The 17,091-nt window shown below is 39.0% G+C and overlaps 1 protein-coding gene across 5 annotated transcripts in view; it reads left to right on the top strand.

Annotated features, from left to right (window-relative positions):
• The window catches only part of TANK (TRAF family member associated NFKB activator), a 28,132-nt gene extending 13,781 nt beyond the window's left edge, over positions 1–14,351 (top strand). For all 5 annotated transcript variants that reach the window (XM_085066644.1, XM_085066645.1, XM_085066646.1 and 2 more), the window contains 5 exons: positions 2,519–2,698; positions 4,026–4,102; positions 6,176–6,294; positions 7,970–8,550; positions 12,864–14,351. In XM_085066644.1, the coding sequence (XP_084922770.1) occupies positions 2,519–2,698; positions 4,026–4,102; positions 6,176–6,294; positions 7,970–8,550; positions 12,864–13,031 (1,125 nt within the window). In that variant the 3' untranslated portion in view covers positions 13,032–14,351. The remainder of the gene's footprint in view (positions 1–2,518; positions 2,699–4,025; positions 4,103–6,175; positions 6,295–7,969; positions 8,551–12,863) is intronic.
• The last annotated feature ends 2,740 nt before the right edge of the window (positions 14,352–17,091 follow it).

Here is a 17,091-nt window from a genome sequence, read left to right as displayed (position 1 = left end):
GTGTGACATATTTATAAAGTTTATAAAGCTTACTAAGTTTATGAAGCTAATGCCTGTTTATAAGGGTTACCACATCATTGCAAACCACCAGACACAGTATTGGAAACTTAAAATCATCAGACTATGAAGGGTTGTACTGTTGAAAGATCCCAAAAGGTGTAATTGTTTCTCCAGTGGTTTTCCTGGTATCTTGATGGTGCACAAGAATGATGATTTCCATCAGTATGTACTGCTAAGTCTTTATTGTAACCTTGCATGGCTCTTGTCATGTGGCTTTTTTCCCTCCTTGCTTACATCTTGTCCTCACTTCCTGCAGATGTAGAAGAAATGGAAGAGAACTACTGGCTATTACTGCAGGGCCTCCAGTTATCTGAAGGCTTTTGAAAGCCCACATGTGAATTGGAGCTGTAATAGTCTCAAAGAGATAAATTATGCTGTATCACAGGCTCAGTGAGTTATTTTAGTGTCCTTAAGATACAATTGTTCTTCAAGGGCAAGTGTTATTTTGATGAAAGCTTTTTCATAGGTGTTTGGATTTTCAGCAAATAATGGTAAAGGAAAATACAGGATAAGCTGTATCCCCTTAGCTTTTTTAAATGGGAAATTGAATTTGACCTGTCAGAAATGCAAAGCATAGAAGGGTTAGGATTAAGGAATTTTGCTGGGATTGAAACATGCTATTTTTAGACAATGTTTCGAAGTCACTGAGCAGAAGAGGCTTAATCTGGATCCCTAAGATATCACCCAAGTCCAGAGTTGCACTGAAGCTCTTACTGAGGATTTGCTATTCAAAGTCATAATTTAGACTATAAATCAATGCCTTCAAAGCTATTTTTCTGCAGATTTTTCTTTTTTATCCAGCCAGTATAACTTTTTGAGGCTAAACAGTTGTGTCAGCTGCATGTATGCACACCCATGCTTAGCCAGCTGGTGTCTTGGTAAACCAGCTCTGGACCTATCCGAGCATGGCTGTCCTTGTCTGGCAGAGTAACCCTTACCTAGCTATTCTCCCAACGCACAACGTCACCCTATTTAGGTTCCATTTCAAAATCAAACAAAAGATCTTGAAAAAGCACTTAGTTGCTTCTTTCTTCTTCATCTTTCCATACCTGCCTGCAGAATATTTGACTGCAGTTCAAATATTCTTCTTGACGAGTTAACCCTTTAGGCTTACTTCTCTTGCAGAGACAGTCATGGGGCTTGGGGACACCTTTTGTGACACTAGATCAGTGTTTCTCTAGATTTCATAAACTAACAATGATAAGGTTATCATAGCAGTAGTTTTTAACTGTGGATTGTTCCTTGAAAATTTTTGCAACTACTGTCTTTGAGCATATTAAAAAAACTGTTTGTTACTTTCTTTTTTATTTCACAAAAATCCCAGATAGTTAAAAGTTCCATGAATTACTAGATGGATCAATAAAGTGAGACCAACCAGTGCTTTTTATTCCACAAATCTTTATAGAACAGAAATATTTGCAATACCGTCCTGGTTATACATAAAAATTGGAGGATGAGAGGCTGGAGAGCAGCCCTGCAGAAAGAGTTTGGGCTGATGACAAGTTGATAGGAGTCAACAGTGTGCCTTGGCAGCCAGAATGGCCAACTGTGTCCTGGGGGGCATCAGGGACAGCATTGCCAGCCAGGCCAGGGAGGGGAATGCCCTGCTCTGCTCTGCACTGGGGCAGCCCCACCTCGAGCACTGTGTGCAGTTCTGGGTGCCACAAGGACATCAGACTACTAGAGCATGTCCAGAGTAGGGTGACCAAGATGGTGAAAGGTTTCAAGGGCTAGATTTAGGAAGAGCAGCTGAGGTCACTTGTTTGTTGAGCCTGGAAAAGAGAAGGCTCAAGGGTAACCTCCTCTCAGCTGACAACCCCCTCAAGGGCAGCAGTGGATGGGGAGGTGCTGCTCTCCTCTCTCCGGTGACCAGCGACAGGACATGAGGCAACAGAATGAAATTACCTCAGGGGAAGTTCAAGTTGGACAGTAGGAAAGGGTCCTTCACTGCGAGGGTTGTTGGTCACTGAACAGGCTCTCCAGGGAAGCTGTCATGGCACTGAGCCTGTCAGAATTTGAAGAGTGAATCACAGAACATGATCCTGTGATCGTGTGATTGTGTTCTTGGGTTTGCTCGATTTGCAGAATTATCACCATCTTCAAAATGGTATAAGATTGCAATTAATTAAATACTATTTAATGTATAATATATGCAAAATATTATACATAAAATGTTAATGTAAATTATACAGTAAGTGAACTGAATCTTTATTTTGTTCAAACACTAATATGACTTTCAGAAGTTCAGAAGATACAGCTATTATGAGTAATCACCTCTGACCAGTTACATCTATGTGTAGTGGTAGAAGGTCTTTACTATCAATTGAAAATTGATAATGTAATAAACCAGACTGACCTTTACTAAACCTAAATTTATCTTATTATAGACTGCTGAATAGTGATATTCCACAAGCCTCAATTTATTAATTGTACTGGTGTTTCTAAAATTATTTTTTAGGAACAGTTAGACAGTGAGAGCATGAAATTGAAGCAACTGGAGGACAAAAGCAATCAAAAGGAAAGGAAGCTGTTATCTATTATTTCCAATCAAGATGATAAAATAAGAAATCTGGAAAGCAAATTGCATTTTTTAAATGAAGCACAAAAGGGTGTACAGATGCCAACGTATAAAAGGGAGGTAAGATAACAAATCAAGTAGAGATAAAAAGACAAACATTTATAAATTAACACATCTTTCAAACATAAGATGTTTGGAATTCATACTAATTGTTCTAATAAACTTATTTTAAATTTCAGCATTCTATAATTACTGGGAAATTGTCAAAGTGTATAAAGCACATAAGGAACACCATTAAATACATATTGGTTGGTTTGTATTTGTTAATTATTTTATGGTATGTCTTTAAAATTTTCATGTTTTCATATTTCAAACTCCAGATTAGCATTTCTGGTTTATGATTTTCAGTTGGAAGTTTTCACCAAGACTGAGTTGATTTTTTTCATTTTTATGCCACCCTATTTTTATTACAGAATAGCATCCAGGGTAGTAGTCTGTCCTTGTGGGATAGCTAGAGTGCAGTCACTGATGTCAATCTAACCATGTATACACATATCAGCTACCTTGTTAATTTAGTGATATTAGCTAATTTGTTAATTTAAATTGAGCACAGGTAAGAGTAGGAGCACAGCAACACGTAACTTGTTGCTGTTAGACTTCCTGAGCATTGCTTAATTTACTGAGGCAAGCACTTGTATCCCATGTTGTTGGGTGTAAGGCAGCAAAACACATCTACAGGAGCTGCAGTTGCAGCCCTACGGGTAAGACACACCTGTAGGCTGTGGATCTGTGGTCATAAGCAATGTATCAGCTTATACAGATTTCTAAGCTTATACATCTTTGAAATCAGCTGATTTGGCAAGCATGCTCAAGTTCGTGTCTGACTTGGAGCACATATGAACTACCCAGGCCATCTGGTAATGTAGCTCTAGTGGAACTGCAGCTTAATGACTGGTTATTATGAAAACTTCCCTTAATGCCTGGCAGATGTAAAACTATGTAATACTGGAGTGAACCACACGGTGGTAGTCAAAGTTAATAACTTATTTTAAAAACTGCTAGAACTCCTGACATATTAGCTTCCAATGTGTTCATTGAAATTTTCAGTGAATAAATTGATTTTTAAGAGCTAAAATAGCTGGATAACAAGCTTACACAAAAGACAGAACCTTATCTTATACATGACTGAAAAAGAATTACAATCGAGCAATAGTCTTAGAACTGGTTCCCTGTCAAGGGAGTATGAGCAGAGAAATGCCACACTAAGTTGATAAGTTAAACTAAAAGGAGCTAGGAATTTCACACAAACTGCTTTTGTCATTTTGAGAATGCTTTGAGAGCTTTCAACAGGACTAGGTGAAGGACCCCATGACGTTTTTATTCATATCAAGGTGAAGCGCAAAATTAATATGCTAACATGCTCAATATTTTCATATTCTACTTCAAGGTGAAAAGTAAGAAAGTTGTTCAAGATAAGCCTGAATTATGTCTAGGGATCTCTGATATTTCACCTATGCTTGAAAGGTAAATACTTCTGCAGCATTTTTCAAATTTGCTTTTGTCTTTTCTGCAATTAAGCAAGGCCAGCTATTCCCCTCTTTTCTATACAATTCCTTAACTGGCTGGGCAGGGAGGCAGGAGGGGGGAGCATCAAAGGTCAAAGAGCTAATGTGGGAAGGTAATAGAACCAGCAACTATGTGAATTTTAGCTGGGGCTTTACAAGTATGCAAGGATAAGTTGGGAGGAAGAAAGATAGCCACTTGGTTCAGCAGGATGTTAGCTCTGGGAAGCAGTAGTGGATGTTAGTGCTGGGGTTTGGATAAGCACCAACTGCCTTGCATTAACTCTTCAGGACAGGAATGTACAGCCATAATGGATTAACTGATGACAGCACAGCAGAGGAGCCTGCTGTGCTGCCAGGAAGAGGTCTGATAGTCAGCACGAAGAAATAATTCTTGGTCTGATCCATCCTAAATGAGAGAGTTTGAAACCAAGTTTATCTGTAAACTGAAGCCAGCAAGCCCCTGCTATGACTAAGGGGTCAAAAGCAGTAAATTTCCTCTTCTGACAGTGATTTTGGAAAAATACTGACCAAAATCTTAGGTTTGCATTTTTCATAGGATAGGCAGTAATGCCACTTTTAACAACTTTGCTGAGGTCAGATAAAAAGATTCTCTAAGGTGAGTTTAGGGGAGTATTAATGGAAAGGATAATAAATTCTTGCTGTCTTCTTATTCTCTTGCCTAGGCATCTGCTTTTGACCACTCCCAGACATAGGCTAGGTGAACTACATGCATCTTTAGTCTTATCTTTTATGATAAGAAAGAGAGGAAATAAGACTGTAATGTGAGAAAGACTTGTTTGTCTTTTGGATTTATATGTAACAAATGAAAAACCTTTACCTGTCTTCTGTCTCCCTGCTCTCAAATAGCTCCCTTACTTTACTGTTTTCTTGGAAAGAGGTATGTGACTGGTAAGATTACTGGTAATCTTACACTAGTATCACAAATGTCAAGCAAATAAGGACTGCTTCATCTAATAATTTCTATATTTTAAAGTTCTAATTAGAAACTTAAATCTTTTTTTATTTCTTACTTATCAAAACATCTGAAAAATCATCAGAATGTGTTAACAGTAGCAATTTTAACTCCTTTTCTATTTGTGTCTTCAAAAAGAGAAACACAACAGAAGTAGGAACACAGTCTAAATGCTAAATGAATAAGCAATAAAAAAGGAAAACAATTCACTGGATTAAAGGAAAATCCTTTTTGAGATCTTTTGATGTAAAGATGCAAATGAGAGCACAAATCCAACTTCACTTTTTCATCCTCGAAGTTCATTTTATAAATCCATTATATTGTGCTTAAAAATATAAATTACTCAGCAAGTTTATCAGAATTTCACAGTGGAATGTTATGGATGCATTAGTAACTAAATAACTAAATTTACCCTTGGGCAAATAAACTCACAGCAGCATAACCTATTTTTACCATTCTCAGCGCAGATAACTAAATATCAGATTCCCATATGATACTCTGGAAAATATATAATACAATAAAGTCCTCAAAATAAAAGAAAAGTCATATGATATTGTATGAAACCAGAGGGAATGAGTTCACAAACTCCTCTCCAAAATGCCAGGTAGACAGAGAAGGAAAGAGCAGTAACAAATGCTTATGTATTCCTTGTTCTGCAGTCTGAAGTGCGCTGACAACAACAGAAAACAATTACTGTTCATAGTGGCAGCATCTTATTTTCCCTAGAATGAGGTAGAATCAATACCTTTGGGAAAGATGAACTCTTCCACAAAATACCCGAAAGGCTGGGTTTTTGGGGGTGGTCCTTGCAGGGTCAGTTCCTGTGTTCAAACATATATGTGCATGATATGGCTAAACAGTTCTTTGACAACATTTTCTTTTCTTTTTTTCTGCTTGCTTTTACTGAGAACAAAAATATGTATACATATGTTGAGGAACAAGATATCCAAGAAAAGTAGCTTATACTATTGTTTTTCTCTGGTTTGTGGGTGTGACTAGATTAAAGGTCACAACAAGCTGCATTGGTTGACTCTTTAATTTACAATTTTGATCTTCCAGAGAGACACCAGAGAGTATTTTCCAAGACATGAAAGAAGAGTGTCATCGAATATGTATGCTAGCCAGAGAACAAACAGACCAACTGAGTAAATTTAGGATAAAGCCAGAACCTGAAACTGGTAATATCATACTTAAGCTCTTATTGTGATTCAACTGTTTGAAAGCTTTGCTTTATATTTGAAAATACTGCAAATTACACATACATAGAAGTACTTCCACTGTTTACCATCTGCCTTTTTCAAGTCTGTTCACATGGTGCTCAGTATTTCACCAAGAAAACGCACCGCCAGTTTTGGCATTCTATGACGAATGCTCCAAATCACATGCTATAAAAGACAGTCATCACATCAATGGCTCTTGTAATTGTTTTGTCCCTTGGAGTGAGAGGCAGGCACTTACTACATGTGATATCCCATCATACTGTGTGAATGACAGCACTTGCTTGCTTTTAATTTAGCTGTCAGTTCAAAAGATATCTGCTATGAATGCCTCTAGCCCCATATCTGTTAGAAGAAAACTGCCGGACTGAGGAGACTGAGAGGACTTATTTTCTAGACTTCCTTGTGCAGACTTTTGGATATTGTTTTGTTATGTGGGACAAGAGCTTAATCCAACACTTCCTGAACACAATGGGATGGCTTGATTTTTGTTGAAACTATGAGAGATCCTGAATGTCCAGTTGTGCTAATGCTTACCTGTAATATAATGTAAGCTACTATGGGTGTTCTCTACTAGGTTTTAATAGTAGGATCAGACTCTTAAATGATTTCAATAAACACCTGCCAAACTCACACAGCTGAAGCAAAAGAAGCTGATTTCAGCACTTGATTTTAATTTAGGTCATCCATTACTGAAGTTTTGTTACATGAAGTGCTGACGTGTATCTTATAACTTCACATTGCTCTGTCTGAACTGTACTGTGATATTCTGATTGTATGCTAATAACTTCATTGTTGGGGGTGGAAATTTTGGAGGAAGCGTGTTTGGCAACTTACTTCGGAATGGTTTTGATTTCCCTAAAGAAGTGCCTAACTCAACTGTGTGAAAAGCTATACATGGTATAAGCTATACAGATGATAAAAGAAGTGCCTAAGTCAACTGTGTGTAAAGGTATACATGACAAAGGCTATATAGATTTATGTTTGATTTGTTACTTCTGTGTTCCACTTTACTACACCATCTGATTGATGTCAGAAGGCTGCTGTACAATCAGTTTTTACTGAGGTTTTTCTCTCACCTGATTAGGAGTAACCATTACCATTTTTGTTAATATAGTGCCAAAAATGAAAGGTAAATTCTAAAAACAAAGGGGAAATATGGTCCCATTTCTGAACAGTTAGACAGTTTAAATATTTAACTAATTTGGAAACCAGTAGGAGTTTGCTACCTGAATACCTTCTAAAATCGTGCTCATGGTGCCTAGCATGTTCTTGGCACTGTGTGAAATGGTTTGGGTTCCAGCTTCTATTTCTGCCAGAACACTTCAGTAAATATGCAAGTATGTGTTAAGAGTATGGGACAACATAATTTTCAATAAAATGAAAACACTTACAGCCATAAATTAAAGAGAAATATAATTCTAGTACAGAATTATTTCCTTTTATTTCTGTTCTGATAGTTTTTATGTCAGAACTAATGATTGTGAAAGAGAACTACACCTCAATCTGATTTTAAAGAGAAAAAAATAACAATTTAAAAAGCAGGGAAAGAACAAAAAAAAATACCCCAATACCACATTTTTAATAACTAGATTTCAATGGACTATTTAATATTTTCTTCATTCTTTCTTCGCAGAAATACAGTTTTCCATGCCGATACAGTGCACTGATAAAACTGATGAACAAGCAGAAGAGCTTTTTAAGCCTCGGGTTATAAAGGATATAAATAGAGGTGCATCATGCATCACATCTATCACACCAAGAGGAGTGGGCCAAGATGAGGACAACAACTCTGTAGAATCACTTTCTAAATTTAATGTCAAGTTTCCACCTACAGACAATGACTCTGCTTTCTTGCAGAGCACTCAGGAAAAACCAACAGTTCCTTGTGCCGGTATATCTGAAAACATGCTTCAAGATCATCATTTTAACCTGGAGCACAGAGACTGTGCTGTTAACCTCAGCAAATTGGAACCTAAATCATTTGAATCTCATGGCATTGATCTCATGACCTCAGCTTTAGAAAGCTTAACTACTGTTGACAAAACAAACCCCCCAGATCATGCAAAGATGCCCATAGAAAATGCCCGTGACAAACCATGTTTGAAAACAACAGACCATGGTTTCACATTTGTACCTAAGCACACAAACCAGGGTGTACCTGAAGCAATTTTTTCTTTAGAAGCTACTGGAACAACCGTCAGAGGTCCTCATCAGGTATCTTTCTATAAATACTCTACATTTCAAAAAATGATAATGATTAAGACACACATTTTGCAAAGATCTTTGAAACGGGATTAATATATTCTATAAGATACCTCATCAGTCTTTTTTTAAGACAATATCTCTTGTCAGTTCTTCTTCCTAATACTGGAGAATGTATACAAGACACTTTTCCAGTGAAACATCAGGAATATAAGCAGACATAAGTTTGTACTGGATGCTTGTACAAATTTCAGTTCATCGAGATATTAATTGCTTCTATATCTGTTTCAAAGCTGTCATTAATCCTAAATTGCCTCCTAGATTGCTTTCTTTCTACCCTTGATCTCAGTTGAAGAGGGCACACATTTGTTTTAATTGTTTTTCATGTACAGCAGAGAATATGAAAAATGGACCAGTTAAAAAGCTAAACTGATAAATACTTCCACTATGAAAAAATATCTACTTTTTGTCGTAATCTAAGGTACCAACAACACCTTATTCCTCTGCTCTAAGAAATTTAAATTTTTGTCATTGTAGGAAGAAAGCATAATTATTTTTTTGCATGAAGGAAAGTTCACTAAAATAATTTTAGGTTTATTTAGGACTTAAATTTCGCTTAAATTTGGGCTTAAATTTCGGTTATAGCCTGAAGTCATGGAAGCTACTGAATATAAGGCCCAGTTGTTGTATAATGCAGAAAAACATTTTGGCATGTTCTGACACTTACATCTCTGAATACTTTGTTTCTTTTGTGTAACATCCTGTGTCAGCTGAAAGCTGGTAAAATTATGGAGCTTTATAGCCTGAGTTTGTGTTTGGTTTTTTGCTTCTGTGGCTTTTCTTGTACCTTGTGAAAGGACAGATTTTCAAGAATAAGCAAATAGTGATTATTAGGAATTCTCTGAGGGTGGAATTCACGTATTTTTTACTATTTACATGGATGAAATTTTGTGTTCTTTCCTAATGGCAAGGTACATGCAGCAGAAGAGCTTTACCTCTCCATTTGGTCACTGCATGACATGTAAAACTAGCATTTGGAAAGTGCTTGTAGGACATGATAGCTTTAATGTTTTCTTCTCCTATAATTTACCCAGTCTAGTTTAATTTTCTATTGCAAACCACTTTGGAGTGAAAATTTTAAAGCCCTGAAAAATTGCTGTTTTAAACTATAAGGTTGATTTTTTTCAAGAGCTATTTTAAGTATCTATTTGTAATGTAGGAGATCTCAATTCTATACCAAATTATTAATTACAGTTTTTATTGTATTTTTCATTGGGTGCTCAGTTAAAGTTGTGACTAAGCTAACAACACATTTATTTTATTGCTAGTAGAATTCCTGTGGAACTGTGAAGCATTCACTCCATTGCTTGTAACTATCTTCCTTTTCTGTATTCCCTCTCCAGCCTGTTCTTTTACTAGTTAGTCTGTGTATTCATTTTTCAATAGATGGCACCCTGCATTGTACATTACAGCAAGTGAAACAGCTGGTATGTGGTTATAAATTGATAGGGGAATATGCAGCTTAAAAAGTACAGAACAGTGGTTGAATAGCAATAAACCTTAGACCACTGGTATTTCTGCAAAATAAGGAATTTAATTTGGAGCCAGCATTTAAAATGTGAATTATCTGTTTTGTGGCGGAAAATATACTAATGCTAACACACGAAGAAAAAAAAGCAAATGGTGAACTGTTTCAGTATTTGAAAGTCATATCTACAATAGCACTGCACTGATTAAAATGTTATTTTTTATCCAGAAGCTTGTTTGAAACAAGCCTATATTACTTTAGAATCCATTAAACATACATCTGTGTATATCAGTATATTTAAATATCCATCACCTTTATTCAGCTACCTTCAAAATAGGTCTTCAAGTATTTTTCCCAATTAACTGTACCCAGCTCTAGGGGGTTTTTCCGGCCGTAAATTGTTCTAAAGATTTGATTCACAGATAATATATATGTAGATTAAAATACTATTTTTTTTAAAGTTACTTGTATACATGCTCTTTTCACTGTGTTAACCTTAGCAAAATTTATGCATAAACTTGTTCTTAGTATTTTTACCACCTTTCTAAGGGGTGGTTATGCTGCTTACAGCTTCTATCATCCCTTCCAAAAATGAGGGAAGAGCCAAAAAGGAAAGAATTATATACCTCTTTTTTTTTTCCTAGTGTAGATAAAACTTTCAAGTATTTACTACATATGTTAACTTATAAAATGGAAAACCCCATAAATGCAATAGATTTGGCAACAGTAAGTTCTTGGAACTGCTCTCAGTTGGTGTAATAAATTTAGCTCTTTCCTTCTATGTGGATACTAAATCTAAAAACTCAGTACTGTTTTCTTAGAATGTAACTTTAAAAAAAGTGACTGAAAAGAGCAGCAGATTAAAATAAACATGAATATTAGTGAACCTAGGATTTTGCAGACTACATTTAGCTGAGATTTTCATATAGATGCACATGTTTATTGGTATTTGCAGTTTGAGGGAGTTGTTTCCACCCAAAATACTTCTAAGTCTGTTCATGGTTTTAAAAGCAAATCAGTAGTCTATTAATCTGAATATTAATGTTTTTGAAATGGAATGTCTGTTTAAATAGATCCCTATTCTGACAAGGATATTAAGCACGAGCTTAGCACTCAAGAAATGGAAGTTAAGAGCCTGCATGTGTGGGTTGCTGGATGAGTACCTCCCCTTGTTATGTTTCCAAGATGACAAATAGTTTTTACAATACTATCTTATTTTTTTTTAAACAGTGCTTTACATCATATCAGAAACAAGTAATTCTAAACACATTTATGTAGTGTGTTTAAGCATGTTAACTTGTTTAAGTGTGTCAGTGTCTGGACAGATTTAATATGCAATTTACACCAGCAACATACAATAAGTAGACTCTTTGAGCTGAAAAAAGTGGTGTGATTGCACTTAATTACTAATTAGTCAATTTAATTATATGGATTGCTGACCATAATGAAAGACAGTAAATCTGCTATTGCTATGTGATAAGCTAAACACTGTTTAAATACAGAATGGGCAGGAAATTGACTCCCAAGAAGTTCAGGGTGGTTTAAAAAGAAGGTTTAACCGCTATGAAAGCCAGCTTATTTGTACAGTGAGTTACCACGGGAGAAATAAACAATAGATTCTAACTATTTGGCTTGATGAAATTTGAAGAAGAGTTGAAAATTAAAAGTCTTGGGTAAGTATCAGTAGCAAGAAATTTAAAACTTCTAAAGAAACTACTTTGTAAAGTATTTTGCTTGCCTTTCCATGTGTGAGTGAAGCCAGAGGAAAAAACTGAGCCAAAAAACCCTGTAGGGCGCTCTCTCTTCTAAGTTCCATCCCCACATAGAGCTCATACCAGCTTGCTGCCATTCTTTCTAATTTGTAGTCACAACAGTATGCATTTGGTTTTCAATTTACTCAAAACCTGATTGCCCTGGATGTACAACTATTTGATCTTGTGTTGCTAATACTAAAGTTATGAAACTTAATTTTTAACTTTATTTTGAAAACCGATAGAAGACTTTTTGTTTCCTAGTTGGTATCATTCTAAATAGTGTACAATTAGACTCCAGGCTTAAGTGCCTTGAATTCCACTTTTGAATAAACTGACTTGCTGGCTTTAAACTAACTCAGGGACCAAGGGCAGTACAGCTGCTGAACCAAATCCAGCGGAGTTCACAGAATTGCCTGAATGCATGGATGGATACTCACATGGTCCCAATGAGTTTGATGCTGTTATGGAAGAAGGAAACCCAAACAAGATTACTTGTGACACATTTATACTAAAAAGCAATCAGAGCAAATAAGTACCTTCAGCTATGACATTGATGTAGTCATTTTGGAAGTAAATTGAAAACTAGTTATATGTCAATAAGAATGGAAATGAAATATGAATCTTAGTAACTCTGTAAAAGAAACATTTTATTCTAAGATAAAAACGTATTTTCTCATTTCTGCTAAATTGCTATTGTGTACTGTGACTTCTGCCATAAAATCCTGAAATGCAAAGTTAAAGAAAAGCTTTAGTACATACCAGACTGATATTACAGACTTCTGCTTACAGCAGCATTTATTGTTAATAGATACCAAGGTATTTTTAAATATTTGCAAGTGTAGTGTGTTTATAGAACTTTAAAAAAAACAAAGTCCTGTCTTGTTTTTCTTAAGTGAGAACTCTCTAGTTCATGTCTCTGGCCAGGCAGTTGTAAAGGAATCCTAGTTTAAAGAGGCAGGTATTTTTTTAATATAAATATAAACTACAGCATAATGTAAACCACATTGTAAACCTCAGCAGTAATAATTTTCTGTTTCTTTTAGCTCATTTGGCAGCCTCAAGACAATGATTTGCTGGCACAAGCATATGCAGACTCTGAACTGAATCAGTGTGGAATATGTGAATTCTGTCGAGAAGTTTTCCCACCATCTCTAACATCTAAGGAAGATTTTCTCCGGCATCTCAATTCCCACTTTAAAGTACAGTCTTAATGTATGAGAATTCAATGGTTCACTGTTTTTGCATACATTTATACTTTTTTTATTCAATAGATATGATAAGAGTTTAAGAATTAAGACTTCTTGTAACAAGAACTCATGACTGAAATTGTTTGTCAGATTAGCACATTTTTAGTTGTCTTTTGACAAGGCAAAATGAAACTCACTCAGTACTGTAATTCACATTATTGCTTGTTATGCTTCACTATTAACTTTGAGAGTGATGTCACTTTTTTTTCCCAATTAATTTTTGCCTGAAGAGGCCTGAAGTTGTGATTACATTTATGAATGCAGACTTGCAGGATTAATGCCTTAATCTGGCTGGCAAAAATTGGCGTAATGCTAGGATTTTTCTTTACAATACCCAGTGATGTGATTACGTTCTCTTTGAAGTAAACAGGAAGGGAAGTAGGCCCTCATTTTTCATTTATGTTTTATAATTTCCATATTTAATTTACAATAGTGAACCTCTTAATTCAGATTCTTGTGAAATTATCACAGCTGAATGCCTGGTGTGCCAAAATTAGGATAGGCTTGTTCACTAGTAACATAAATGAACGGTTGACTTTCCAATATGAATTTTTTACTAAAGGGAGTAATCAAAAGCAACACATAAATGACCCTTTTGCCAAAATGAAACAGTAATGATTTTACAAATATCTGTTACATGTTAATAAAAAAAATCTTGTTCATATACCTTTATAGCATTAATAATTACTAAAAATGCTTTCAGGGAACAGGTTATATTAGTATGAAGGTTTGAAAGTGTTAAAATTTCCCCCAAACTAATAATACCAAAGATTATTTGCCTACCCTTCTGGTCAGCTATGATGGATTACCCAAGTCTGGTACAGACTAGGAAGGAAAGAGGAAAACCTAATCACCCAGATCTCAGTGACTTTATTTTTAACCTGAATATGCTTAGTGGCTTTCTCAATGCAATTAAAATTTGTGTTTAGTTGAAACATTGCAGTCTGATGAAGTTTGCACATTTTCTGGATTTACTGATATCAAATTTAAAAATAGGGGTGTTGCCAAGTATTCTAAATTAATGATAAAGAGTGCTTGCTTTTTGCATTTGAACTGAATATAGAGTTTAGTCATGATATTGATAATTAGCATTAATATTTTCATAGCAGCAAAGCACAACACTTTTTAAAGATTTGTTTGCAGGTGACAAATTTCTGGAAGAATTTACACCTGCGTAATTTTTAGAAATGGATTTTTCTGCAATTATCTTCTCTATTTTAAACATGTCATGTTTGTGACGGGCTGTCAGAGCGCGTACTGTAATAAACAGCAGTGTACAGTGCATGTGTGCTGCACGACCTGGAGGAAGAGTTTGTTGCTATTCGGAGCTCGGAACCGTCGCCGCTCCGCAGCGCTGAAGAGGCGATGCTCGGCCCCGGCCGCGCCGTGCGGCGTGTGAAGAACCTCCCCAGAGAGCAGGCTGGGGGTGTGCCCGGGAGAGGCACAGCTTCCAGCCTTCAGAGGAGACAAGGGGATTCGCACATCTCCAACCAGCTCGACACACAGCACCGATTCGTCCTCTCAACCGTGAAACTCGGGCTCAGGAGCTCACGTTATTAAGAGATGAACAAACTGCGAATCACCTTCGAAGAAAATAAAGTGATCTGTTTCTCCCCCCGCCCCCACGCGTGGATGCGGTTTCCCCAGCAGCCCTCGAGCCGGCAGAGCCGGGAGCCCAGCGCCGAGCCCGAGTCCCCGCGCGGGGACAGCTCTTTGTTGCTGCAGGCAGCCTGGGGTCCCCCGCAGCCAGGGCACGGCGGGGAGGGAGGCAGGAGGTGGGGGGAACACGGTTGACCAAAGTCTCGTCGACCAGCAGAACCCATCCATCTCCCACTGCGAGGGCTCCTGCCTAGTGCGGCGTTTTAGGAAGCTGTTTAATCCTGCGTGCGTAGAACTGTTGCTGCCTGAGGGCATCCAGATAGGCTCACCGATCAGACCACTGCGAGGGGCACCAGTTTAGTTTTCAAATAAATTTAAAAAAATAAATAAATCTCACGCTAAGTAGTTGTGAGCGACTCGGAGTGGGAGGCGAGTGCGGTCCCTGAATGGGCCTCACTTATACAGCTTTCCTGGAGGAGGCTGCTGCTGCCAGCAGGGACATCTGCTTTATTACACTCACCAGAGGAGGCTCAGTATTCCTCCCCTCCCTCTTCCACACGAGCTCAACTCCGCAGAGGAGGTTGAGTCCAAATGGGAAGTAGAATGTCATTAAAAATAATAAATATGGTGGAAGGAACTCGAGAGGACAGGAAGAGCGACAAACTCGTGCCAAGGTGTACTGCCGAATTCCTCCTGTGCCAGGGCCGGCGGAACCGCCCCGCCGCCCCGGGGCAGCCCCGGGGCTAGAGCAGTTTCAGGGCTCCGTACGAGCTCACTTGTCACCCCGCCCCGCGCTGACGGTGCGCGACGCGTGAACCCCCCGTGCTCACAGCCAGCGCTCGCAAGGAAACAAACTGCTCCCGTTTCCTATCGGGAGCTCTCGGAGGGACACTGCGGCGGCACGGCTGCCTCAGCCTGCTGCGAGGGCTCGGTGCCGGCGGCCGGCTAGAACACATGTAGCTCCTCTGTCTCTCCGGCTAACTCGACAGCTGCTCGTAGCTCCAGTAATTAGACTGTCAGTGCTTGTTAGAGGAGAGGAAAACGCTCCTCTGACAGATTCCACGAGTCCTCTGTTTTTTAAAATCTCGCAGAAATCGCTAGAGTATTAACTGAGATCTCTTATTTCTCTAGAATCAGAAGGAAAGAAGTTCCCTCTGCCATCTCGCACTCCAATCAGATCTCTCTTCCGACTCCCGTGAAATAGTGAATTCGCTCTAAGAAGCTGAGGAAGTTACCTTCCTTCCCCTGCCTACCCGGGAGGAAGAGGGAGCTTCCTGGCCTTGTGAACTTACTTTTAAAATCTCTTCCCCGTATGGCTGCATTTAACCAGCTAATAAAAATGCAGTCTTTTCTCCATTAACTGAGCGGAGGAGTCGCGCAACACACGATCCTTCCCCATCCGAGATAATATTAATTCAGAGGACGCTCAGGAGAGGCTGTTCCCCCTTACGAACAAAAGCACTGGAGGATCAAGCCGAGATGCTTCTACCCCCACCCATGGTTCACTCAGCAGATGAGACTCAGAGGAGGCGATTTCTTCCCCTCCCTACCGTACATTCCCCTTTCCCCCGCAATCATGCAAGGTTAACTCAACAGAGGAGTCTCAATCCAAATGGCAACTGGGATTGCATTAAAAAAAAAGAAGAAAAAAAAAGAAAAAATGGGAAAAAAAAGAAGGAAGGGGGAGAAAAAATCAGAAATAGGGAAAGAAAAGAGAAAAAGCAGCAGGCTGATTACGAGGTGTCAAAACTGCCAGGAGCAAGAAGGTGATAGCAATCAGGGGTGAGAAGAGTGCGCCATTCGTGCGGGGCAGCTAATTATCCGTCTCATTTGAGAAGAGCAGCATTCGAGGCAGCAGCGTTCGCCTGCTGAACGGTGACAGATTGGCGCGGAGGAGAGGGGAGGTGTTAAAACAATGGAGCCGGGCTTGCGAGCGCTGCTGCATGCTAATCAGCCCGGCCTCCTTCCTTCCTTCCTTCCCTCCGCCTGCCTGCCTGCCGCGATCCCTCCTTCTCGCTGGCCGCATGGCAAGCCCAGCGCTACCCGGCCCCTCTGCAGCAGGCGGCACCGCACCCGGCATAGGTGGTAACCCAGGGGGAGCTCCAGCGGGACCGCGCAGCGGGGCTGGCGGCACCCGGGGGACCTGGCAGGCTGCTGGGTATCAGTCGTACATTTCAGACCTCGCCCTTGGCGCCCGGGCTGCCAGGAGCGTCAGTGCGCTCCCCGCAAGGGGCAGAGGCGAGGAGCTCTTCGTACGAGTCCCGCGGGCTGTCTGGGCTAACCTCCCGGGCCCTGCTCCCCGCCAGAAGCCAGGCCATAGCCGGCAGCGCAGCAGGCTGCCCAGGGAGAGACAATCTACTGCCGCACTCAGAGCAGGCCCGCAAAGGTGAGGGAAGTGCAGAGCTGTGCCAATTACTGACGGATT

This window comes from Lichenostomus cassidix, chromosome 7 (assembly GCF_008360975.1).
Source record: "Lichenostomus cassidix isolate B80296 chromosome 7, HeHo_3.0, whole genome shotgun sequence".
NCBI lineage: Eukaryota > Metazoa > Chordata > Aves > Passeriformes > Meliphagidae > Lichenostomus > Lichenostomus cassidix.
Note: the sequence above shows the minus strand (reverse complement) of the source record. Positions and strands in the feature narration are given on the sequence as shown.